The sequence below is a fragment of the Oncorhynchus nerka genome, linkage group LG11, assembly GCF_034236695.1.
Source record: "Oncorhynchus nerka isolate Pitt River linkage group LG11, Oner_Uvic_2.0, whole genome shotgun sequence".
NCBI classification, from domain to species: Eukaryota; Metazoa; Chordata; class Actinopteri; order Salmoniformes; family Salmonidae; genus Oncorhynchus; species Oncorhynchus nerka.
The window spans coordinates 64,967,715-64,993,365 of record NC_088406.1 but is presented as its reverse complement, the minus strand read 5'-3'; the positions used below and the strand labels follow the sequence as shown (position 1 = coordinate 64,993,365).

At 46.2% G+C, this 25,651-nt stretch overlaps 2 protein-coding genes across 2 annotated transcripts in view; both read right to left on the bottom strand.

Annotated features, from left to right (window-relative positions):
• Positions 1 to 1,826: 1,826 nt before the first annotated feature.
• The window catches only part of LOC115137329 (sorbin and SH3 domain-containing protein 2-like), a 106,018-nt gene continuing 82,193 nt past the window's right edge, over positions 1,827 to 25,651 (bottom strand). Inside the window, 14 exon segments of the mRNA XM_065024758.1 lie at positions 1,827 to 4,334; positions 5,770 to 5,876; positions 6,352 to 6,389; positions 12,284 to 12,484; positions 12,625 to 12,753; positions 13,106 to 13,220; positions 14,065 to 14,162; positions 15,475 to 15,557; positions 17,077 to 18,954; positions 19,832 to 19,873; positions 20,642 to 20,799; positions 21,848 to 21,900; positions 23,711 to 23,767; positions 25,545 to 25,628. Coding sequence (XP_064880830.1) covers positions 4,273 to 4,334; positions 5,770 to 5,876; positions 6,352 to 6,389; positions 12,284 to 12,484; positions 12,625 to 12,753; positions 13,106 to 13,220; positions 14,065 to 14,162; positions 15,475 to 15,557; positions 17,077 to 18,954; positions 19,832 to 19,873; positions 20,642 to 20,799; positions 21,848 to 21,900; positions 23,711 to 23,767; positions 25,545 to 25,628 — 3,105 coding nt within the window. The 3' untranslated portion in view covers positions 1,827 to 4,272.
• LOC135574072 (uncharacterized) lies at positions 9,700 to 11,280 on the bottom strand. Its single transcript, XM_065024945.1, has 2 exons — positions 11,268 to 11,280; positions 9,700 to 11,032 (listed from the first exon to the last, which is right to left on the bottom strand). Exons 1-2 carry the CDS (start codon positions 11,278 to 11,280, stop codon positions 9,993 to 9,995), a joined length of 1,053 nt encoding a protein of 350 aa, XP_064881017.1. The 3' UTR covers positions 9,700 to 9,992.

Genomic DNA, 25,651 nt, shown 5'->3' with positions numbered 1-25,651 from the left:
CTTTCGCTCTTTCTGAACATGATACTCTGTTACACTCATCAAACTCATGTAGCGTCGTTCATCTCCAGCAGTGTCTCGCCCTCTTGCTCCACCTGTATGCCTATGAACATCCAGGGGAAGGCCAGTGTCTGTGAGTAGGCGGCCCACTTGTCTCTCCTTGTCCCTGGGTTGCCTTGGAGCCCGAACCCCCCCCCCCCCCCCCCCTCCCCCTCCACACTCTGGCGCTCCGGCTGCTCCTGCCCTTATTTGGTCTGCCGGCGCAGCTCCTTGCTCAGGCCCTGGAGGTCCCCCAGGCGCAGCAGCATTCCAGGCCCTATTGATCTGGAGCGGCACTTCGCTCTCTTCATTTAATTCGAGATCTCTCGTTCTTTTTCTGATCTTGACACGAACCAATCTCCACTCTGTTCTGAACGTTTCGCTTTCTCTATTTTTCTTTCTCTCGCTCACGCCTAGCTGAAACCGTTACAAAAACTAATGCAACTAACTCATCCGTCAAAAACACAAGCAGTTCTTATGTGTATATGTGCCTAACGTTAACGCACAGTAAGCAAGACAGCCTAATCTATTCAAGTTGTCAGCCCTCTGTGCATTAAGTCTGTTTCCATAATGTCTACGGGGATGAAGAACGCCAACGAAAACAATGGATGGCCAATTATGTTGACATTAAAAGTAGTTTGTTCTTCCCTCAGTGTCGATCTCCTGAAACGGCTAACATATACCTCATTCAAGACCGATCAGTCCGGGTTTGTTTGTACAGTTGCCATGGGGACAGGTTTAGGGAGGAGCTGACTCCTACACAAATAAAGGATGTCTGGGATGGTGTGTGTATGTAGAAGGAGCGTACGTTCACATAGAACAATTCAAATCGTCTTGATCCAACAATACATATTGGGCAGAGTGAACTTTAACCTTTCAGTTTACCAATAGAAAATACGTATACCCAAACGCTACAGCTCAGCTTAAACAGAAGGCTCTGATGGGAGACGATTTATGCCGAAACATAAGCTTTTTGTTTGTTTGTCCAATCAATAAATCTATCAGATTTACCCAGCAACAAAGGGCTCCTTTGTCTTTATTCTGATAGCCACCAGTTGAAGTATCCCGGGCAAATTATGTTTTTTGGATAAATAGTTGAATTACATACAGTATCAAATGTACAGAAATTCCTACGTTGACAACAGCACTAGTTATAACTACCGTAATAACCATGTTTTTGTCACACCAGTGAGAAAAGAAGTTCGCCTGCTTTCAGACTTTCCAAAGAGAGAAATATTGAAATGATCAGGCAGAATTTATTACGAATACAGTCCCCAAAAATCGTAAATTAAAGCAAAAATACTTGTAATAAGAATGTCATTGGAATGCATCCACTTGAGTTTACATTTGGACAAAGCTAAGAATCTGCACTTCCCTTTCAGATTCAATATAAACAACTCCAATGGGAGCCGGGGATCCTCCATGTCTTCAGTCCAAATCCTTTAAAGTCCCCCGAAAGTGGTAGCAAAGGCAGACTATAAACATTTTAAACGTTACAGTCTATCCTTATGTTGTGGGTAAAGTACATTCCCTTATACTCAATTTTGTTCTCCAGAGCGGTTATCCGTGTTAACACTACAAGGTACCACTTTACATTAAGGTACCCTTCATAAAAGAGAACCTTAAAGTAGTGTAACCCACTACAAAAGTATTCTGTTTTTGCATAAATGTTGTTTATTTTTGCACCATAGGGATAATGGCGGTATGGCTGTTTGAGGCAAATGAGGTGGATGAAGGAAGAGGTGGTGTGAAAAAATGACAAGCAGAAAGAAAGGCAACTCAAACTGACGGTGGGTGAGAAAAATAAGAGTTTATAAAGCAGTGGATCGGTGTCATCGATTTAACAGCTCCATACAAAAGAACAGACACGCAGTGCTCTCACATGCCAGGGCCGTGTTCATTGGGGATAGCAACGGGAAACGTTTGCAACAGAACATGAAAATGTGCATTTCTTATTGGGCATGTCCAGGGAGTCCGTTTTCTTTTGGTGCCTAAATGAACACGACCCAGGGAAGAGTGAATGAAAAGGGGAAAAATAAACTAGAACAAAACCAACCAAAGACAGAAACCAAAAAATAAAGTAATTACATATTAAGGTGCTTAAACGATTGTTCTGTGGGCAGTGTCCTTCCTATATGAATACATACTCATTTACACACGAAAAAGGCAAAAACAAAATGTCATAAATCATATTCATGGAACACAAAAAGTATGCCTAACCAATGTTATTCAAATACATTGTTATAAGCTATTGCAGTGACTCTCTCTAATCGTTTCATTCATCCCGGACACTAAAAAAGGTCGCCGTCAGAATTACCTATAGAGAAAAAAACTACTCCAGGAACTTAACTGTATAATTCAATCAAATTAATTTACACCGCTTATCTGATTATATTAGAGTGAAGTAAAACATCCCATTTGGACAAAAAATGCAACGAATGTGGCAACATTCCTAATACGGTATTCAACAGCAATCGTAAAAAGAAAACCTCGTCATCGAATAAAATAAACACCATTTCAAAAAAGGAGGGTTGTTTTATTGTTGAGACCTGAACGTTTGTTGTATATTGACAAATGTAAAATGTCAGACTTGACTGGGAACAAAAATTGGCCTATTGTCTCGTTATCTTAAACATGACAAGGGGATTTGCTGCGGTTGAAATTAGCCAAAAGTACACGTCAACTTTAGGCCACTTCAACTAAAAGAAAGTACACAAAGTAAGCTGAGAAACTGATGCTGCTCCATCCATTCCATGAGTTATATCTATGGACGGAGACGTCTAAATGACGTTTCATCAATATTCAATACTTTTCCCCCATTATAAACATCTATACATACGGAAAAAAGTGGGGAAAACTAGTTGCTTTTGCATATGTATCAAACTCCCAAAGCCCTATCGACAATCCAATCTAGCTTTCACTTGTAAAATCCGTAGTGTAAACTCAGAAATTTTTACACGAGAGAGAAAGGATAAAACGCCAAGTCAACCAATCAATAAAATCCCAGATCTATAAATATTACTTCCATCAAAAGTACAAAATGTACTGTACTTGTTCAAGCAGAAGGGTTCAAAATGAAATATCAACGATTGCCACTTCCACATTTGAAATAACTCATCCATATAGGAGTTTGCAAACACTAAAATGAAAAACTGGAATTGACTGTGTAGACCCATAGCGGGCAGATATCCAGAACCTTCCGGTGCGAATAAAAGGCTCTGGATATACATATATGCATTCAATATCAATGCATTTGCCTCCAAACATGTCATACTCTATCCCGTGGTATCCCGTAACACTTTTGGGTATCATGGATTACACAGCATCATCATTTTCACTGGGGAATTAGGTGAGTGTTCCTGTGTTGGGGTATGAACATGTAACATCGGATAAAGATTTTTGTACTAATAACGCTGTGGTTGTTTCGTGTTGCTTATTGAAAGTCGGTGTGGATAAGAGCATTTGCCAAATGACTAAACATTGAAAATGTGTTGCAATGTCCTATGACAATACTGCTCTGAAAATACCATGCCCTCCTATTACAGATAATACGCTTAGGGGGGGGGGGGGGTGTCTCTGTACTCATTTAACACTGAGGAAAAAGGGAAAAGAAACATGGCTGACATGATGATGTCAAGGCAATCCTGAGTGGCAGTTTACTTGGCATCTTTAACTCTCTCTTTACCACATTTGACCTCTCTGAATGTTACACAATCAACTTATCAATGCAAGTTATTACATTACTGGGTCAAAATAGATCTAATGAATCAAATAACAGCAGATGTCAACACTAAAAAGGTGGCCATCTTGTTTGGCTACCCTTCCTTCAGTATCTGAGGTGACAGGAATACAAAAGTATGGATCTTCTTCAACCTCTACTCCATCATTTAGAAAATAACCGTTTAGTTAGTGGAATAGTCTCCTGTAGAGTTGGCTAGTTAGAGCTAAAACAAAATACTTGCTGTGACGTCACACACGCTTGGGAAAGGCTTCTTGGATGACCCGACAGTGTGGGCGTGTTGTTCCGGGGTGAGGCTTCCCCTAGGTACAGATCTAGGGTCAGCTCCACCTCCCCCAATCCTAACCATAACCATTGGTGGGGAAAGTGCAAAACTGACCCAAATCAGTGTCTAGGAGCAACTTCATTTTACTCCGGGTTGGTTGTGTCCAATATGGGTTGTGCTAGAGATGGAAGGGTCCAAGTAAGGAGGGTGCGGGGGTGGACGGGATTCATCATTATAGTTTCTTGACGTAGTTTCCTGGGAAGGTTCCAAACTGCTTGCTCCGTCGAGAAGTCCCTTTGCAAAAACACAAAAAACAGAGATGACAACATTCTCCACTGTATGTGGACACCCAACGGTGACACAACGAAACGTCGTCATAGGTCGTACAGGTAAAAGAGACCGTGTTTAATGAAGGCTAATAATAATAATCAACAATCAAATGTGTCCATTTACACAGCTCACTAGAAGTGATTCAGTGGTTCTTATACGCAGAGAGAACTAGCCAGATAATTGCTGTATTAAATACCGTATTCAAATATTGCAAAATAACACAACTGATTCCCTGCACCTTTAAAATAGATTCAAAGTTTAGTTTTTCAGCAGCTGTGCCTGTCTAGATTGCAGCATTCCTACCACACTGCAATGTACTCAATATCCAGATCAGGAAACCAATGATCTCGTCCAGCTAAACATCCCATTGCAACATGGCTGTATGTTTAGGAAGGAAGGAAATACAAGGACCTAGAAGAGGGGGTGGAAATGTATTCTCAGTGCCACCAGTCTTTAGTGGATAATACTGCCGTTTGGTATCCAGCTGAGTTGTCAAAATGGATTAAGTGGACATTTCAGAGTGGGAGAGGAAGTCCCTGTTCTGAAACAACTCCTAGCCCCTAGGCACTTCCCCTAGCTCCTAAGCACTTCTCCTAGCTCCTAGGCATTTGTAAATCTGAGAGGACTGAATAGATTTAAGTGGCAGAAATTCCAGCTTGCCTATCAGAGGGCAAGGTGGGACTATAAGCACATTTCTTATCCTTATCAAAGTCTTTTAGATGTACGCCCTAAGTGCCTACAGGCTAGGGGTTGTTTCAGGATGGGGCTGAAGTGTTGTACTCAGGGCACAGGCAGTAGAACTAAAGGTAGTAGATCGCACAAGGAACTCGAGCACCACCAACTGGTGAGAGTAGGGTACAAGTTGAACATAAATGCCATTACAGTATCCACTTCTGCAAGTCTACTAACTGCAGGGCTCTCCAACCCTGTTCCTACCGTCTTGTAGGTTTCACTCCAACCCTGTTCCTACCGTCTTGTAGGTTTCACTCCAACCCTGTTCCTACCGTCTTGTAGGTTTCACTCCAACCCTGTTCCTACAGTCTTGTAGGTTTCACTCCAACCCTGTTCCTATCGTCTTGTAGGTTTCACTCCAACCCAAATCAAGCACACCGGATTCTAATAATCAGCTGGTTGACGAGATGAATCAGGTTAGTTACAATTGGGGTTGGAGCAAAAACCTACAGGAGGATAGCTCTCCAGGAACAGGGTTGGAGAACCCTCTACTACAGCCTACCAGAGCGCTGCACCCGTCGAACCTCCTTAACCATGAAACTATTTCCGATCTTTTGTCGTGACTGGATAGAGAACAGCTTAGCTTTTCAACAACAGCTTAGCTTTTCAACAATCGAGTACGGTGATTCTGTGAGGAAAGGTTGACGCCTTTATTCTCCTCTCTTACCGACAAACCAGCCGTCGTCACACTTCTCCATGACGTCCACGACGTCCCCCTCCTTCAGCTCCAGCTCATCCTCGTTACGGGGCAGGTAGTTGTACAGGGCCTGGAAACTGGAACCAGGGATGTGTGAGAAACATGGCCCACGCCGCTATGGCTTTGTGATGAGATCATTATTGATGGTGGATGTTGATGTAGGCAGGTAGCCTAGCGGCTAAGAGCATTGGGCCAGTAACCGAAAGGTTGCTGGTTCGAATCCCAGGTGAAATATCTGCCGCGTTGCCCTTGAGCAATGCACTTAGCCCTAATTGCTCTGAATAACAGTAAAAATAACAGGAACATGTATGTTGATGATAATGCTGATTGTAAAAGTATTTAGGAGGTTATGTTGACAGAATGTCAGACTCCAAATGAAATGCATGTAAATGTAGGACATCTGTGATGATATTGATATTGCTGAAGATATTGCTGATTACTAGAACAACCGATGGGGCCACAACCATGGAAATATAACCCACATAGCTACAATAATAAGATTATTATTGTGGTGTCAATGATGACGATGATTGAGATTCTACTGTTACTTACGGGTCTCCACCACCATGGAGCAAATCCTGCACAAACCTCTGAGGGAGAGACACAGAGAGAGAGAGAGAGACACAGAGAGAGAGAGAGAGAGAGAGAGAGAGAGAGAGACACAGAGAGAGAGAGAGACACAGAGAGAGAGATAAGTAGTTTGACAAACAGTTGATATGGTGATATAAATCCACTGCTTTGAGAGTCACATTTATCCGAATTCAATAAACCCCCAAATCCACTAACGAAAACACACCAAATCTCAAAGCTCAATCCCCTACAAAGAAAAAAATGCACTACAATGTAGTCAAACAATATCATGCACTGAAATCCAGGGGTAACAGGGTATTATTAGAGAACAAAGATTACGTTCCCCACAATGCACAGCTGCTAGTGTCACGCCCCTACCCTTTGACCTCTAACAGGTGACATACAGGACCTTTCGGGTCGTGACGGGGCTACGGGAGGGTTTACCATCGACCGCGAGGAGGTCGTGCTTAAAAGGAGGCTGAAAGAACCAGAAATGCGACACAACAACAAGACAGACGGCCGTCAGCCTCCATTTTCAGAAAGAACAAGAGCAGCCATTTTGACCACAGAGAATCACTGGTATTGTCCCAAAGGACACCCTATTCCCTATATAATGCACAATTATTTTTACAAAGTTAAAGGTTAGTGCATTATATAGGGAATACATTGTAATTTGATACAAAAACACTTCAGTTGCAAACTCCTGAGCACTCATGCTGTATGCAAGGGCTGTCTTTCCATGTATACAAAGGCATACAGTTGAAGTCGTAAGTTTACATACACCTTAGCCAAATACATTTAAACTCAGTTATTCACAATTCCTGAAATTTAATCATAGTAAAAAAGCCCTGTCTTAGGTCAGTTAGGATCACCACTTTATTTTAAGAATGTGAAATGGCAGAATAATAGTTGAGAGAACGACTTATTTCAGCTTTTATTTCTTTCATCACATTCCCAGTGGGTCAGAAGTTTACATACACTCAATTAGTATTTGGTAGCATTGCCTTTAAAATTGTTTGACTTGGGTCAAACATTTCAGGTAGCCTTCCACAAGCTTCCCACAATAAGTTGGGTAAATTTTGGCCCATTACTCCTGACAGGGCTGGTGTAACGGAGTCAGGTTTGTAGGCCTCCTTGCTCGCACACGCTTTTTTAGTTCTGCCCACAAATTTTATATGGGATTGAGGTCAGGGCTTTGTGATGGCCACTCCAATACCTTGACTTTGACTTACCTTGACTCCAAACATAACGATGGTCATTATTGTCAAACAGTTATATTTTTGTTTCATCAGACCAAAGGACATTTCTCCATTGTCCCCATGTGCAGTTGCAAACTGTAGTCTGGCTTTTTTATGGCGGTTTTGAAATAGTGGCTTCTTCCTTGCTGAGAGGCCTTTCTGGTTATGTTGATATAGGATTTGTTTTACTGAGGATATAGATAATTTTGTTTTTTCCTCCAGCATCTTCACAAGGTCCTTTGCTGTTGTTCTGGGATTGATTTGCACTTTTCGCACCAAAGTACGTTCATCTCTAGGAGACTGAATGTGTCTCCTTCCTGAGCGGTGTGACGGCTGCGTGGTCCCATGGTGTTTATACTTGCCTACAACTGTTTGTACAGATGAACATGGTACCTTTATGGGTTACGCTGCTTCGATGGTGCTGTTGTCGTTGTGTTCCTGGTTCGAGCCCAGGTAGGAGTGAGGAGAGGTACGGAAGCTATACTGTTACACTGGCAATACTAAAGTGCCTATAAGAACATCCAAAGGTTTAAGAAATACAAATGGTATAGAGAGAAATAGTCCTATAATAACTACAACCTAAAACTTCTTACCTGGGAATATTGAAGACTCATGTTAAAAGGAGCCACCAGCTTTCACATATTCTCATGTTCTGAGCAAGGAACTTAAAACGTCAGCTTTCTTACATGGTGATCTAGAAGAAGAGTGTGCGGCTCTCTTTTATTTTCAGCTTTCTTACATGGCACATATTGCACTTTTATTTTCTTCTCCAACACTTTGTTTTTGCATTATTTAAACCAAATTGAACATGTTTCATTATTTATTTGAGGCTAAATTGATTTTATTGATGTATTATATTAACTTAAAATAAGTGTTCATTCAGTATTGTTGTAATTGTCATTATTACAAATACAAAAATACATGTAAAAAAAAAAAAATTGGCCGATTAATTGGTATCGGCTTTTTTTTGTCCTCCAATAATCGGTATCGGTGTTGAAAAATCATAATCGGTCGACCTCTAATTATAAGTGAAATAATCTGTCTGTAAACAACTGTTGGAAAAATTACATTTGTCATGCACAAAGTAGATGTCCTAACAGACTTTCCAAAACTATAGTTTGTTAACAAGAAATGTATGGAGTGCTTGAAAAACGAGTTTGAATGACTCCAACCTAAGTGTATGTAAACGTCCGACATCAACTGTACATAGTTTATACTGTATAGGTGATTTATACACCTCTTATAGGCTACACACGATACATCTAAAAGAAGCTAGCCTGGGTACACACACTGGTGCTCTCTCATTAACACTGGCATACACTGAGCATATGGGCATCTGCAACCAGGCGTCCAACATGCTGCTAATTCACGCATTGTCATCACACAGCCGCACAACGCACTTCACTGGTCCAACAGGTGATTAATACAGATGAATTAGGGCACAACACACACAGTCCGTCAGGGTTAATTTTAGTTAGCTTTTCTTATAATTTTGCATAACCCAATAAGAGCACCTGCAGTGTCTTTTACCTTGATCTTAGGAGACCTAGGTTCTGGAAAGGGTACGAGTGGAGGGGAGAGAGGGAGAGGAGAAGAGGGTGGAGGGGAGGATGGGAGCGCCTGTTGTGTGTCAGCGATGGGGGAGGTTGGAGAAGAGGGTTGGAGAGGAGGAGGGGAGACCGGGGCTTGACGTGAGGCCAGAAGGGAGGAAGAGGGAGGGGTGGGGGAGGAGGAGTAGAGGATGGGCGGGAGGTAGGGAGGGGTGAGGTCGTGAGAGGCGGAGAGGTGAGAAGGGGAGAAGAGGGTGAAGGAGAAGAGAGGTAGGAGGTAGAGATGAGGGAAGTGGGGGAGGAGAGCAGGGTGGCACAATCTGTTGCGAGGAGGAGAGGGGAATTGGGGGAGGGGTAGGAAGATGGGACAGTGGAGAGGAAGAAGGCATAGCCAGGGCGTCAGCTGGTTGTGAGGCAGAGTAAAAAGCGGGGGATGGTGAGGAGGGAGGAGAGACGGGGGGAGGGAGGAGGGTGATGGGTTCCAACTGTGCCGGGTTGCACAAAGTGCTGTGACAGCGGGACGGATAGACATCAGCCTGGGAAGGGAAGGAAAATGTGACACCAATCACACCCAGCGTCAAACCTCGAGCTGAATCAACATTCCAAAATGTAGGTTCAGTATCGAAGCATTACTCTGCATAATCAAGTAAAACGAGCCAGAAAAGGCATGATGTGAAACTACGGGGGTTAGGGTCAATTCTATTTCAATTCATGACTGAAAAGCCTCCATATATCCAAATGTACCAAAGCCCTGGTTAATCCTGTATTTTTCACTATAATAAGTACATCTTAATTTATTATCAAACTGTGTAAAACTGTTTGGAATTGGCTCGGGTTAGGTGTTAGCAAGCATGTGTGTATGCTTCAACTGAGTCTGAAACCTGGTCCACACATCATGCGCTACCTCTGTTTTCAGCCCCTCTCTGTGGACAGTTACAGTACCACAGTCTACATCAATGTTCCTTTCTTCTTCCTTCTCCTCTTCTTCCCCTCCTATAGCTTCCTCCTCTTCCTCAATGTACAATGTCATCGGCCTCTGAGACCCTGCCGTCCACCTATTCACCCTTTTTGATTGGCTGTCCTGCGTGATGGACAGGGGCTGCGTAGTCACAGGCCTATGAAACTCCGACTCTAGCCTAACCCTGCTCTGTGATTCGTTGGTCAGTGCCACGGCCGGCCTGAGAACCTCCCCTCCATCTTCATCACACATGGGCTGATCCAGGATCATAGACAACAACTGATCATAGGGATCTTCCACTTGCTGCTGAAGAGGGGGGGGTTCTGTTTCTAGTTCTAAGGATACTGGCTGAACACTTGGCCTGTACCACAGCAACAAATCTGCGGGCGTGTCCCCCGGCTCGGGTTCAGTGCAGAAGAACTCCCCTCTGCCTGCTAGGGACAGTGGTTTGTTCTGTTCACTGTCCCTTAGGCCCCTCTCTTCGATGTATCCCAGGAAGGAGTCGGGCACGGGGGAGACGGAGGGAGAGGAAGCGTCAGGAGGAGGGGGTGGAGAGAAAGGAGGGGCTGAGGGGGGGGAGTCTAAGTCAAACAGCCACTGCTTGACAGCCGGGCGGGAGGAGGCGAGACAACTGGATGCATTTCGTGGCGGAGGGGTGAGCCCTCGTTTAGGTGGTGCGGGAGGGGTGGCCCTCTGTTCTTGATCTTCCAGGAAAGGGAGGAGGATTGGGGGAAGGGGGCGGTGTGGGTGGTATGGGGGTATCGGAGGAGGGGGCTGAGGGTGAGGGAGAGCCACTCGCTGGTGACGGCCTGCAGACAGAGGGTCTTCACGGGAGGAGGAGGGTGTGGGGGAGGGGGCGTGGAGCGAGGAGGATGTTGGTGATGGAGGGAAGGGGGGGTGGGAGTGCTGTTGAATGGCTCCGGAGGGAGAGAGAAAGAGAGAGAGGAGGGGGGGATAAAAAAGCGGAGACTTACACACCAGGAGTGGAGAGGTGTGAGGGAATGAGGGAAAGAGGAGATGCACACAAACTCATCCACACTCATTCTCCCCTGCCATCCAAACCCAACAGTACCCTCTCTCCATCTCATTCTCTCGCACGTACACACACACACTTACTTCACCAGGCTCAAATGTTCTATTTTGTTTCCTTACTGTGAAAATGCATCTGGGTCCAGCATTGAAATGCTATCACTATGTGAAGACTTCCTCTCCATGTTACAAGGGATAGTACAGAGATTTGACATATTTTGTTTCCTTACTGTGAAAGCAGTCTATGGGCAAGGAGAGACTGTCTTCCACGCTCAAAACCTCTACTATAGCATTTAATTTTAAATCTGGATCAGTAAATCTATCATTAAAAGGTTTTAAACTATGATTAGTGACGTGTTACACCAATATACAAGGTGAGTGAGTTGTGAGTTGAAAACGAAGTAGCTAGCCACAAATGAGGCCACAAAGTTGCTGTTCCCTGATAAAATAAACAATGTAACGTTAGAACTACTGTAGCTCCATCAATGAAAGGTTCTCACGGGTTGGCTGATTTGAAACAAAATCCGTTATTTGCCAGTACTAGACAGAAAACTAATTTGTTAGCTACTTCAGCTAGCCAGTTTATGAACCAAGCTAGCTAGCGTACAATATCATGTATATTATTGTCATTACTTAACGTTATTTAGCCTTTTATTATTTGCCCACTAGTCACCTGATCCTGGCACGTCAAAGAAGTTCACATTTCTCCTGTTATGAAAAAAAAACCTCTTGTCGGAGCTGACAGAGGAATTTAGTAACGTAGTGGAGGATAAAAAGACTAGACAACACCACTGTCAAAAAGAAGGAAGACACCTGGGCTATTTTAATCTAGGTTTAAAGTGAAAACTACATTTAGATTAGAGGAAGGATTTAATTTACCTAAGATTCATTTAAAAACTAGGTTTAAAATGTGGTGTAACAAGATTAATAGATAAACCTTGATTTAACCCAGATAATCCATGTTGGTGCAACTCACCCTAAGACTTAAAGGTAGTTTCAGTGAAATGACATCATTATACACAGCGGGGAAACTTGCTGCTCACTGACATAAAAAACAACAGACTGTCACTATTGGCTTACTCCAGTTTGGACTAAGTCTTGTGTGGACTAATACAATATTCTTCTTCTTCTGTCCCTACCTTGGTGGGCGTGGAGCCCTGTGTCCTGTTGCTGGGGTAGCCGTGTGGGTCTGGCTGGTGGGAGGGGGCGGGGCTCTTGGAGGGCGAGCGTTTGACGATGTCTATGTAGGCCACAGGGAAGATGCCCTGCTTGGTGGTGTCTGGGATGTTCCCCTCGTACCAGTTCTGGTCCACCTGTCTCAGCAAGACTACCCTCTCACCCTGCAGATTATATACACAGACAGGCAGACACACATGGAAATGAAGACACGTCAGTGAACAGACATGCACATTGAATCATGCACAATCACACCAACACACACGCACAAATTCGTGCACACACACACACACACACACCTTACCTTGCGGAGGGACAGCTCCACGTTTGTGTCAGCGTTGAAGTTGTAACGGGCCACCCCCTCCCCGATCTCTCTGACGTGTGCTGGTGGAGGAGGCCTAATCGGCTGCTGCTTATCTGGCAACGGCATCTTCTGTGTGTGTGCGCGTGTGTGTGTGGAGAGAGTGGGGAGAGTATAGGTCCAAGAAGTAATCAATTAAACTGCACGCAAAGCTGGGTGGTGACAACACACACACCTAGACATTCACACAACATAATCATTATCATCTGACACACACACACACACACACACACACGCACACGCGGCAGGTAGCCTAGCTGTTAAGAGTGTTGGGCCAGTAACCGAAAGGTTACAACTCCTCTCCGGCGCTGATTCAGAGGGGTTGGATTAAATGCGGAAGACATTTCGGTTGAAAGCATTCAGTTGTGCAACTGACTAGGTCTCCCCCTTTCCTTTCACCTCATACACACTCGATGTGCTCTACCTCTATGTAGGAGATGGGGAAGATGCCCAGTCGTCCGCGGTGCTCCCCCTCGTACCAGTTGCTGTCAATCTGTCTGATGATGTTGACCGCGTCGCCCTTCTTGAACGTCAGCTCTCTGAAACAACGGTCACAAGATGCTTCTTATAACCCCCAAACACCAGTCTCTATGGGCCCGTTTCCCAGATGGAGCAGTCCTGAACTACAAAAGGCACGCTCAATGGAGAATCTCTACTGAAATTGCTTTTCAGTCCAGGTCCGTGTTTGGAAAACCGGCTACCAATGACATGTATTGACTATATGTGGCCCATGCAGGGATCAAACCCAAAAACCTGGTGTTGGCAGCACTGTGTTCAAAGGGTACAAACATTAAGTCACTGGAATCATCCATGTGACATTGTTAACCAGCCAGGCACTAGTCTCAAGCCCAGACTCTAGGCGTGTTAAGCCGGAACATTGGAACATTTTGAGAGACTAGCCAAGCACCATTTTAGTATGAAGAGCAATGGGGGGCAACAATCGTCCACGCACGCCTTTCAAGGTAGGGAAATGATTAAGGAGGCGGATGTGAAGGTAAGCAAGTCACTGTTTTTTAAACCTAAAATGCATTACCCACTGCACCATACCAGTGTCTATAGTATGGGAACAAAGCCATTTTCTACGTTCCCTAGTAAAAAAAAAAACATAAGGAGGAAGAGTCCTAGAAAACTGATTAATCTTTTTGATAAAACATATAATGATCACAGTTTTCACCTGTAGACACTGGAATGGGCTGGAGATAATGAATGAGGTTATTGCCCATAACTGAGGTTAACCTTGGCCCCCTCAAAGAAAAGCGGGCTGTCTGTTTCAAGCGTTGTGCATGCCCAGCCTACTTGCTTGCAAACCAGTGCAGCACATACCGAGGTCCCTGTATCTCCCCTCCACACATGCATTTCATTGCATTCAGTCACTTTACTCACTTAGCGGTCTGTGCCTTAAAGTCATATATAGCTCTGGCAGGCTGTTTCTGATGGAGGAGAGAGAAGAGAATGAGTTGGGTCATCTGCTTATGGGAGACCTATGAAGATGAGAGTGAGAGAGTGATGTATAAACAGAGAGCGATAGATAGACATAAAGAGAGAGCGAGAGAGAGAGAGCGCGAGAGAGAGAGCGAGATATATAAAGAGAGCGAGAGAGAGAGAGAGAGCGAGAGATATAAAGAGAGCGAGAGATATAAAGAGAGCGAGAGATATAAAGAGAGCGAGAGAGAGATAAAGAGAGAGATAAAGAGCGAGAGAGATAAAGAGAGCGAGAGAGATAAAGAGAGCGAGAGAGATAAAGAGAGCGATAGAGAGAGATAAAGAGAGAGATAGAGAGAGATATATAAACAGAGATAGAGAGAGATAAAGAGAGAGAAAGAAAGCGAGATAAAAAGAGAGCAAGAGGGACAGAGCAAGAAAGAGAGCAAGAGGGAGAAAGAGAAAGCGAGAGGTAAAGAGAGAGGGAGAGAGAGCGAGCGAGAGGTAAAGAGAGAGGGAGAGAGAGCGAGCGAGAGGTAAAGAGAGAGGGAGAGAGAGCGAGCGAGAGGTAAAGAGAGAGGGAGAGAGAGCGAGCGAGAGGTAAAGAGAGAGGGAGAGAGAGAGAGCGAGAGGTAAAGAGAGAGGGAGAGAGAGCGAGCGAGAGGTAAAGAGAGAGGGAGAGAGAGCGAGCGAGAGGTAAAGAGAGAGGGAGAGAGAGCGAGCGAGAGGTAAAGAGAGAGGGAGAGAGAGCGAGCGAGAGGTAAAGAGAGAGAGCGGGGAGAGAGAGCGAGCGAGAGGTAAAGAGGGAGAGAGAGAGGAGAGAGAGCGAGCGAGAGGTAAAAGAGAGCGGGAGAGAGAGCGAGCGAGAGGTAAAAGAGAGGGAGAGAGAGCGAGCGAGAGGTAAAGAGAGAGGGAGAGAGAGCGGCGAGAGGTAAAGTAAAGAGAGAGAGGGAGAGAGAGCGAGCGAGAGGTAAAGAGAGAGGGAGAGAGAGCGAGCGAGAGGTAAAGAGAGGAGAGAGAGCGAGCGAGGTAAAGAGAAAGAGAGCAGCCATGTGTTACTAGATATGATACAATTATGTTGAAATGTAAAGCTTATCAGGACAGTGAAATTATTCTATTTGAATCAATCAAGTACTAGGTAGAGAAGAAAACCATTAGTACTTTGTAATAGCCTGCTAAAAATAAAATACATCTTCTAAATAGGAGTACCAGTGTTTCCCTTTGCATTGAATAGACGGGGTGTCTAGCTCTTTGGACCCCACCTAAAATAATGTGGCTTCAATTGATTGGGAAACACTGGGATGTACTGGTTTAGCTAGTCTCATTCATCATCAAAGTTAGTCTGGAAAATCAAAGTTCTGGTTTGGCTACCTCTCTGTCCGGGGTGGCTCGTCTGGTCTGCCCCCCTCCCCCATCGCTGGTGGTTGTGTTGTACCCCCTGGAGGCATCCTGCTCTGTGAGGGGGAACAGCACAGGGGTCAAGGGTTATCACAAGGGTCAACAAAACAGTGTTGCCATGACGATGGGACGACAGGTGCACAGCGACGCCAGGAGGCATGTTCAGAAGGGCGAAACCGTTACAGCATGCTCAGATAGAAATGCATTGTGCAGAAACTGACATGATCGTCTTTTATGCAGAATATCATGTTGGCTTTATCTGTTCCATTTCCCATCAGAAGGGTGAAATGTGCTGAACGTTGCAGGTGGAAATGCAATATAATAGAGCCTGACACAATTGTCTATTCTGCACGATCAAAAGAGGAATGTCTGTTCTAGTCAATATATTCTGTGTTTTAGCGTTCTGTAGAGTTGCGCCTCCTGAGTAAACCACGTTGGTTTACGCAATGGGTGATGATGTCATTCAGGGTAGTGATGTCATCCAGGAAATGAGTGTCGGGCAGGAAATGACAAAATAAAATTATAATAAATTAAAATGCATTTATTTATTTATTTATTATTTCCATTTCAGGGAAAACACATGGTTGGGATAGTGTAGCACAGTATGATTAAAAGGAAAAGCATGCCCAACGTCACAAAACGAGAACAGAACATTTGAACAGAAGAGCACAGAAGGAGAAGTCATTCATACCAGCAAGCGCATACAGTGAGCTCCAAAAATATTGGGACAGTGACAATTGTTGTTGTTGTTTTGTCCCAATCATTCTGGAGCTCACCGTATTCCCCCCAAAAAATAACGAATCCAATTGATAAACTGTCCATATGGGGATGTCTCATGGTCTGATAAACACCGCTGTAGCTCGGCCACCTTCCGCTGCAGAAGGCCACCGTAGGAGGATGCGGTGGATGGAGACGCAGCCCGTGCAATATCTCTCGCTTAAGCCGACGGATATCGACTGGGATTCTTTTATTAATGTTACTAAGATTGACGAACGGGTGACTCTTGAGACTCTTAACGATTAAACTCATAGTCATTGTATCATTTCAAATCCAAAGTGTACACTTGTTGGAGTACAGAGCCCAAACAACAATGGTGTCACTGCCCCAACACTTTGAGCTCGCTGTACATTCCTAAAAATATATTCATCCAATTGATAAACCATCCCTGACAAAATCATAAATGCAAGTGGTTCAACATAACAAGGTACGTACTAAAGGGGAGTGAAACAATACACCAAAAACAACTGGGAAACAAGCAGCAAAAAGAGAAATACAGACAATAACACAACATACATCTCAGTAAACAACACAATCCTTTAACCATATAAGGGAATGAAGAGGAAGCATGCGGTCCCTGGGTGTCTTGAGGATGAGCCAATAGGAACAGGGCTTCTTTAACCTCAGCTCTGTTCATTGGCCCGTTGCTGAAGCACAGTGACTGGTAGGAGGGGAGGTGGTCACAGTCAGGCAGTGCTGGGGAGAGTCGAGGAGGGAGATGATGGACTGAGGGCTGGTGTGTGTGCGTGTGTTTGTAGTACAAGTGTGTGTGTATATATATGTGTGTGCATGCTCCACCTGCGTTGCCTGGCTCCTCTCCAAAGTCGTTGTTATTGGAGGCATCTGTATGGAGACTGTAAGAGGTACTTAGCGGCGACTGTAGCTGCGGTGACGAGCTGTACCCCGTGGGACTCCCGTCGGGGTACGAGGAGCTCGAGGAGGGACCCCCCTTGCGGCTCCCCCTCTGTCCCCGCAACGAGGAGCTCCTCTCGGGCACATCCGGGAGGATCTCAGCCAGTAGCCTCCGGAGGATGCTATCGTCTGGTAGCCTAGCGCCGCTCCGGCCTCGCTCCGCTTGGATGTGTTCGTAGATATCCCTCAAGGCCGCATCCAAAGCTTCATAGACGGCTTCTTTAGACTTGGGCCTGGTACTTCGACCTCCACTACTCCTTCTCGAAGTGGGTGGAGAATCACCCTTTTTCCTTCGGAAAGGCACGGGACTGATGAGGAAGGCCAGTTTGGACATCCCCTGCTGGGTTTGGGCTGCTTGGGACGAGGGGGGTAGGGCATGGAGGTCCCCTCCGCTCCCTCCCCTTCCCCCGTGTCTGGTTTGCTGTGTCTGGGGGGGTTTCTGCCGGAGCTCCTGGCGGGCCTGCTCCCGCTCGTGGCGCAGCATAGTGGTAAAGCGGGTGTTGGAGGCCGGGCAGCGTCCTTTACACGAGCTGATGAGGTGACGGTGCTGGTAGCCCTGACCCTGACCGAGAGACTGATGACTGGAGTTGTGGTGGCTGTGGCTGTGGTGGTGTCGAAGGTGGTGGTGGGAGGAGGGGCCGTAGAAGCTCTCGACTGACGAGGTGAGCGAGCAGTGGTCGAAGTCGCTCTCGCTGCAGAAGGAGGATCCTTCGACTTGGACAAAGTCACTGAGGTCCGAGGCGGCTGCATCCTGCTCTGACTCAGAGTACTCGGCCCCCGGGACAGTGGCGCGTCGATAAACGAGGGGGTCGGGGAAATCGCGGTGGTGGGGTTCCAGAGCGAGGCGGGGCTGACCCTCGGGCGGGTTCCTTGCCCCCTGGTGAGCGTGATGGTGGTCAAAAGTGTGATGAGACGTCCCGTTACCATTCCCATTGTTAATGTCTTCTTCTAGCAGAGACTCAATGGAGAAACGGCGTTTGGGGTACCCGGGTGTCTCCCTGCCCCCGCCGCCTCCTCCCCCGCTACTACTGGCGCGGGACGATGACCCGCCGGGCGTGGTTGCGCCAGATGGGACCTCGCTATCTCCCAAGTCGGGCATGGACTTGGACTTCTGGATGAGTTGCTCGTACGTGGAGATGCGCATTGGCACCGTATCGCGAGGAACCTCCAGGCCCCACGACGGACCCCAGGGGGAGAGTTTTCGGGGGAAGAGGTGCGGCTGGCGCTCCAGCTCCAGGATGCGGGCACGGACCGAGCGGATGACGTCAGAGGGTAGCAGCTGGGCGCGGTCGATGTGGTGCATCTTGCGGTAGAGCTTCAGGAAGCCTGGCGCGTCGTGGGCACGTCGCCGGTGCGGGCGAGGCAAGGAGCGAGTAGAGGACGATGCGGTTTGCCCCAATGGGTTGTCGAATACCAGTGACCCGGCGCTCTCCGAACGGGTAGCCTTGTGCCCGCCGGTGCCCCCTGGGTGCCTGTCGTTGAGCAGGTTGTCGCAGCTACGCGACTTCAGCTTTGCGGGCGAGGGCGGCGTGTCTTCTGTGCTGCTCCATGTCTCGGCGTCCTGCCGCCGCGTCTGCCAGCCGTTCTTGAAGCAGATGGCACGCTTGAGGGGCGAGGAGGGCGAAGAGGCTCCCCCCGGGTTGGCATCGTCGTCGTAGCGACGGTGGGCGAGGTTGGAGGGCATGGGGGCGAGAGGGGAGCGGAGGTACGGGCCCGGGGAAGAGCTCAAACGGGGGGAGTAGGTCATTTCGCACGTGTCCCCACCTTTCAGACGATCCCATAAACCAGAGCAGCGTGGTAGAGAGGAAAAGAGGAGGAGGATATTAACCACGCAGAGAGAGAGAGGAATACAGAGATAAAGAAATACAGAAGGAGGAATAGAGGCTATAACAGAACACTTGAACATACTGTAGCCTTCATCATGCAATGGTGGAGAGAGGGTGAGAACCAGAGTGAAGCTAAAATGGAGCACTTGAACATCAGTTCCATTGTGTCAAACACAGAGGACAATGCGGGAGAGATTTACATTTACACCTCTCTCATCCTTTTCACAATATACTATACACTGAGTGTACAAAACATTAAGAACACCTGCTCTTTCCATGACAGACTGACCAGGTGAAAGCTATGATCACTTACTGATGTCACTCATTAAATCCACTTCAGGGTAGACGAAGGGGAGGAGACAGGTTAAAGAAGGATTTTTATGAGACATGGATTGTGTGTGTGTACCATCCAGAGGGTGAATGGGCAAGAGAAAATATTTAAGTGCCTTTGAAAGAGGTATGGTAGTAGGTGCCAGGAGCATCGGTTTGTTTCAAGAACTGCAACGCTGCTGGGTTTTTCACACTAAACAGTTTCCCCGTGTGTATCAAGAATGGTCCACCGCCCAAAGGACATCCAGTCAACTTGACACAACTGTGGGAAGCATTGAAGTCAACATGGGCCAGCATCCCTGTGGAACACTTTCAACACCTTGTAGAGTCCATTCCCGACTATTTGAGGCTGTTCTGAGGACAAAAAGGGGGGGCTGCAACTCAATGTTAGGAAGGTGTTCTTAAATGTTTTGTCAGTGTACATGCAACAGGGACAGATATACAACTGATAAAGGCAGACAAAAGAAAAGATGACAAAACCGTACCGCTAATCTTTTCTGTGGTCACCCCACTATGAGAGAGGAAACCTGTGGACATAATGAGCGTCATTAGACAACACTACACAACAGACTGTTTCACAATCCATTCCTGGGGGGGATCCCGATGTTTTTTTTTGCTCCAGCCCAGTACTAACACACCTCATTCGACTAATCAACAGCGTAGTTACATGTTGATTTGCCGATTTGTTTGGGACAAGTGTTAGCGCTAGCCTGGAATCCTAGCGGATTTGCTCTGTTGGCTATGTTAGCGCCGGGCTAGGACAAAAATGTGCAACCCCTGAATTGGAATGAGAAACACTGAGGTAGAACGTTCCCATTAGCTCGTGGAACATGGCTGTATGTTTACAATGTCAACACAAGGCTATTTAGACTGGGTTGGATGCTCCTTGACCTGGAAGAGGCCCTCAGCATAGCGTGAGAAGAGGAAATTAGTCTCTCAGTGGGCTTGTGTACTGTCTGATTGCTGTCGGGTATAGAGTGAGGGAGCGCAGAGAATGTGTGTGTGTGTTTATGAACGCTTGTACATCTGCAAGAGAGAGGTTGTTAAGATTGAGATCGTGTGCGAGTGTGTTTTTGTGTGGGTTTGCACGTTTGAGAATGCTTATACATTGGAAGAGAGAGAGGTTGATTGTATTGTAGTGTGTGTGTGTATCTGTATCCTTTATGGGTTTTTCATTCATGGCCAGTTTCCTCAGGGTGCAGGCTCTATAGGGATCCGGTGTGTGTATATGCCTATGATTGTGTGAGTGTGCGTGTGTACATACGTCTCTCTGTTTGCATTGTGTGTGTGTGTACCTTTGACTCTGGAGGGGGAGGAGGGGGAGGAGCGGATGGCAGGTTTCCTCAGTGTGCTGCTGCCTTTGTAAGGGTCCGGTGGTTTTGGGGAGACCTGGTTCTTGCCCTGGTCACCTGACGGCTCCGACTTCCTCCTCTTTCTGTAGTCACTGGCAGCACTGGAACACAAAGTGTTTTAAAGCCACCTTCCACAGTCTGTCACCTGTTCAGCCATCATTTCTAAATCAGTCATTACTTTAAGGAAGTACGTTTTCAAATGATTGGAACGGGGCCTGTGTTTCAGCCCAACGACGGCCCCACCACTTGGTTTGGAACAGATTGAGATGCATCGATGGGAAATGTATGCCAAATACTCTCGCACTTCATTTACATTTCAATTCAAGGAAATATTACAGATGGTTCCTTTGACCCAGTTAATTTAATATCCTGGGTTATAATTCCCTCTGGTATAATGGCGTTCACCGCCTTTTCGTGGTTCAACAAAGAGACCCTTAAGGAACAAAAGAAAGCGGTAAAATAGAGCTTTAAAAGAACAAAGCTCATTTGTTGAACATTACCAACTCAGGAAAAAAAATACGTTATCATCGCCGTCAATTCAATTCACACTAGGATGATGTAGCATGACTGCTATTGTTCCTTAATAACGCCCTAGACCTGCGCCAGAGTCCCGACTCCGGACTACACATGACCGCTGGGGACGAAAGAGTGGAACCCAGGGTCGGCCGACTGGCTGTGCCTTTCCTATATGTAAACCTCTCCCAATCTAGTTCTTAACTGCCCCGTCAATAAAAAAAAAGATCAAGACTTCTAGTGTGGGTTAACCAGGCTACTAGACTTTCAACTATACTGAATACAATCCCAGTCAGCCTTCCATGAATAACATGGGTTATTCATGACATCCTCTTTTCGACCATCCCATTCACTCAGAGCAAATTGAACCGATTAAGCCTAGCATCTGTGAAAGGGAATGGGAGGAGGAGGGGAGGAGAAGAGAAGGGCAGAATCAATAGGCTGAGTGGATAATGTATGCAGGGTTGGGGAGGAGGGGGTGGGGGGGTATGTGTGGAGAGTCACCGTCACACAGAGTTTGGGACACCGCGCCGCAACACGACATGGCCTACTGCTGGTGTGAAAGAAAGAGAGCGAGAGGGAGGAGGGGGAGAGAGCGATGCAGAGAATAAAAGAAAGAGAGAATTGAAGACTCACCTCGCCGGCCTCTCTGGAACCCGGTCAGCAGTGGGAGTGAAGTACAGCGACGTCTGAAAGAGGGCAGACAACAAAAGGGAGGGAGAGGAAGAGTGAGCGCAGCGCGAACAAAGACTGGTGGAGGTGGCGGCGGCGGGAGACACAATGCTCAGCTCGCACGCCACCTCCACCGCCGCCGCCTTCACGCTCAAAACACTCCCCCGGCTTATGGCGTGACGGAGGTAGGTTCCACATGGCGTGTGTATGGAATCTCGAATGGGCCTACCGGTTGGCGCTGGGAGCTGCGACCGCTGATTCTGTTGATCTCTGAACGTGGTCTGTTTGAGGGTATCGTTCAGGAGGGAGAAAGGGCATGAGTGAAGTGATGCACTATAAAGGGTAGCGTGAGGGAGGCGCTCTATCACGCTTTCCGTCTTGGAGATGAAGACGCCCCTGGAAGACCCAAAACGGACTCTTTTGATCATAGGATTGGCTCCATGTGGTAACAAAGCATAAAGCACAGCCGTTTCTACCCTATGATACAGACCTGAGCCCTTTGCTGATCTAGGATCAGGTCCTCCTTGTCCATATCATCTTATTATTTTTGATTCCAACAGGAAAACTGATCCTAGATCAGTAGATACATATTAAATCCCAAAGCACACCTACTCAAATATGAGCTTCACATCTGACATGATATACATGGGTTGATAACAATTTATACAGTCCTGAGATTCACGTCAATAATAAGCTGTCAATAGATCAACTAGAGAGTGAGAGATAGCGAGAGAGAGATACATTGATAGACAGATAGTGAAGAGAGATGGCGAGAGGGAGATACATTGATAGGCATAATTGACAAGAGCGAGATCACGATTAGAGCTAGATTATCTTGTGTAACGGTCATCCATATTGGAAATACATAAGAGCAGTACTGTCTATGCTGTTATATTTAAGAAATAAGGCCAGAGCAGGTGTGCTACTTACTGTACATGGCCAATATACCACGGCTAGGGGCTGTGCTTCTGTACGACACAACGTGAAGTGCCTGGATACAGCCCTTCGCCGCGGTATATTGGCCACAACCCCCGTTATAGCTATGATAAACCGGTTACAAATTGAATTAGAACTGCCAATCAGCATTTAGGGCTCGAACCACCCGGTTTACATCTAGTAATAACACACTGAATTGAGTCACTAGCAGAGAGGCCGTTGTAGATGCAGATACACTAAAGAGATGACTGACTGATAAATGACATAGGACTGATACGGATGCTGAAAGATGAGGCCATATGAAAAGGTCCTGCTATGGCGACAACCGTCCCCAATCAGTCATCTAGTTACACGGTTACATTCGGTACTGTGTAATTATGGTGTAGGTACACATTGTGCCTGTGTTGACGTACGGTAGCCTAATAAAATGCATAGTCACAGTACGTCTGGTAGTTTGCATCCAAATCACACAACACGCAGAGTTTAGTAATACAGTGATTTAAGACCACAATTGTTTAGCGAGGTTTGCGTTCAACTCTTGCCAGTCTGTTTGTACTCTCTTGCCAACTCCTTATGGAGTTGCCGTGTCTAGGGTTGCAAGACTCCGGGTCTCTTTCCCAAAATCCACTAGTTTCCAGAGATCCTGGTTAGAGGATTCCCGGATTTCCTGCTTATTCCCTCGATATTCCAGGAATCTTCCAACCAGGATTTCTGGAAAAATGTTACATTTTTGGGAAAGTTACCAGGATTTTGCAACCTTAGTCATGCCTAACATGTTTGGCGTGACAAGGAGTTGGCAAAACAGCACAAAACTATCTGGAACCAGGCTATTCAGGCTAACTCCCACCCAATCCTCCCATTCCCACGATGCTCATGAATGCCAACGTTTACCTCTGTGAGTCGGCGAGGGCAGATGTCTGGATTATAATCCAGACGTTTTTTAGGAGGCTTGAGCCCCAAGCAGCGGTGAGGAGGAAGAGGAGGAGGAAGAGGAGGTGGTGAAGATGGAGTGGTGGAGGAGTAGAGGAAGTGGCGTCATGGGGAGAAAAAACAACAAAAAACGAGAGAGGAAAGTGACATCCGTTAGAGCACACAGAGGAACTGAAGACTGACGAGTTTGACGCGCTGCACACACACACACACACACACACACCACACACAAATGCATATTATGCACACGAACACATATTGCAGTAATGATTAAGCCAATTTGAACACACATCCAGTACATTATGTTAGCTCCAACACACACTCACTACTGCTAGGCACATCTACAAACCCATAACCACAAAGCAACACACACACACACAGATTGTGGGAGCAAGAGGCAGAAAGCAGAACTAAGGACATAAGGCACTAGAGAGCAGTGATTCGGTTGTGGAGACGGACTAGCTAAAACATGACATTGGTGGAACCATCTGTCTCGAAACTAACCTCCAGCCATGTGCATTAAGGAACCTTTTCTATCTTTCTCAGAGTATGTTGTCTTGGGTTTATTCAAGTGGTGGGGTCAGGGTGCAACAGAAAGAATATTACAGCTAGAAATGTGATATGTAAAATCGGATCATTCCTTATTCTGCATGACATCAGAGTTGTGTCTTTTCTAGACTGCATATTTCTAGCTGAACATTCTGAATAAGTCCATTTCCTCAACCTAACAACAGACCGACTAACAGTGTTTCTCGCCCTTCTCCCCCAAAGTGTGCACTTGTGCACTTCCTCTCGTGGATTTCAAAGGAATGGGACTGGTGCAAGGAATATGGTGGAAAACAGGAACTCAATCCAGCCCAAGTTTACACCAATCCAATACCTTTAATGCCTTAGGTTGCCTAAAGTTGAGGAGGAGTGAATGAGTTGACAATTTGGGAGAAGAAACCAAAATGTCTAAACTGGCTAACAGAAACAAACGACACAAGCTGCAACATACAAGAGGAGCATGAAGAACAGTGCAGAACGATGCTCTGACCAGATGCTGCTGATTCATTTGTCGATTTTAATTAGCATGTTATTTCGATTGATTTCTGTTCTGCTCAGTTCTACCGGCTGCTCCACTAGTTTATCAACAGCGGTAAAGCACACACTGCAAAACAACCTGAATTTTGCTGGTGAAAAATAGGAAATTATACAATGTAGGAAGAGAGGTATCCCTTAGTAGGAGGATTTTTGTGGTAAAAGGACCAATCCATGTTAACTTGGGACTTCGTTTTGTTTTGCAGTGTTTCGAGCTTTCAACGTGTCGCGAGGCCAGCTGATAACGAGACAGCCACACTATGCTAAACCAACTCACCAAGATGCAGAGACACAAGAAGACCAGTCACAAGGAGCTACACAACAGGCGACCACCACAGTGACCACCACAGCACCCAGCAGCATGCCAAAGCAACTACAACAGGAAGGACCCCAGACTCCGCTCCTGGTGCGCATGCCTTTGTTCCAACTCAGCACTAACACACCGGATTCGACCAATCTCTGTCCAGACTGAAGACCGTTGACTCATTATGCGTTAGTGTCGGGTTGCGAAATAAAACAAATAGCCTTTCGTTGAATCAGGTGTGTTACTGCTGGGCTGGAAGAAAAGCCTGCACACCCACTAGCTCTCCAGTCCGAGACTTGGACGACATTATTCCCACCCAGCTACAGCGGGGTTGAGACTGAACGGGTAGAGGGGAGTGGGGTATACTTAAGGCTGGGGGTGCCTAGGTGGGAGTTACGGGCCCTCACTTACCGGACGGCCGAACTCCAGCTCGGAAAAGAACTTATACCAAGGCTCGTTCTCTAAATCTATGTCATCTGGGTTTAGCTTATAGGTCTGGAGAGAGCGGAGAGTGACAA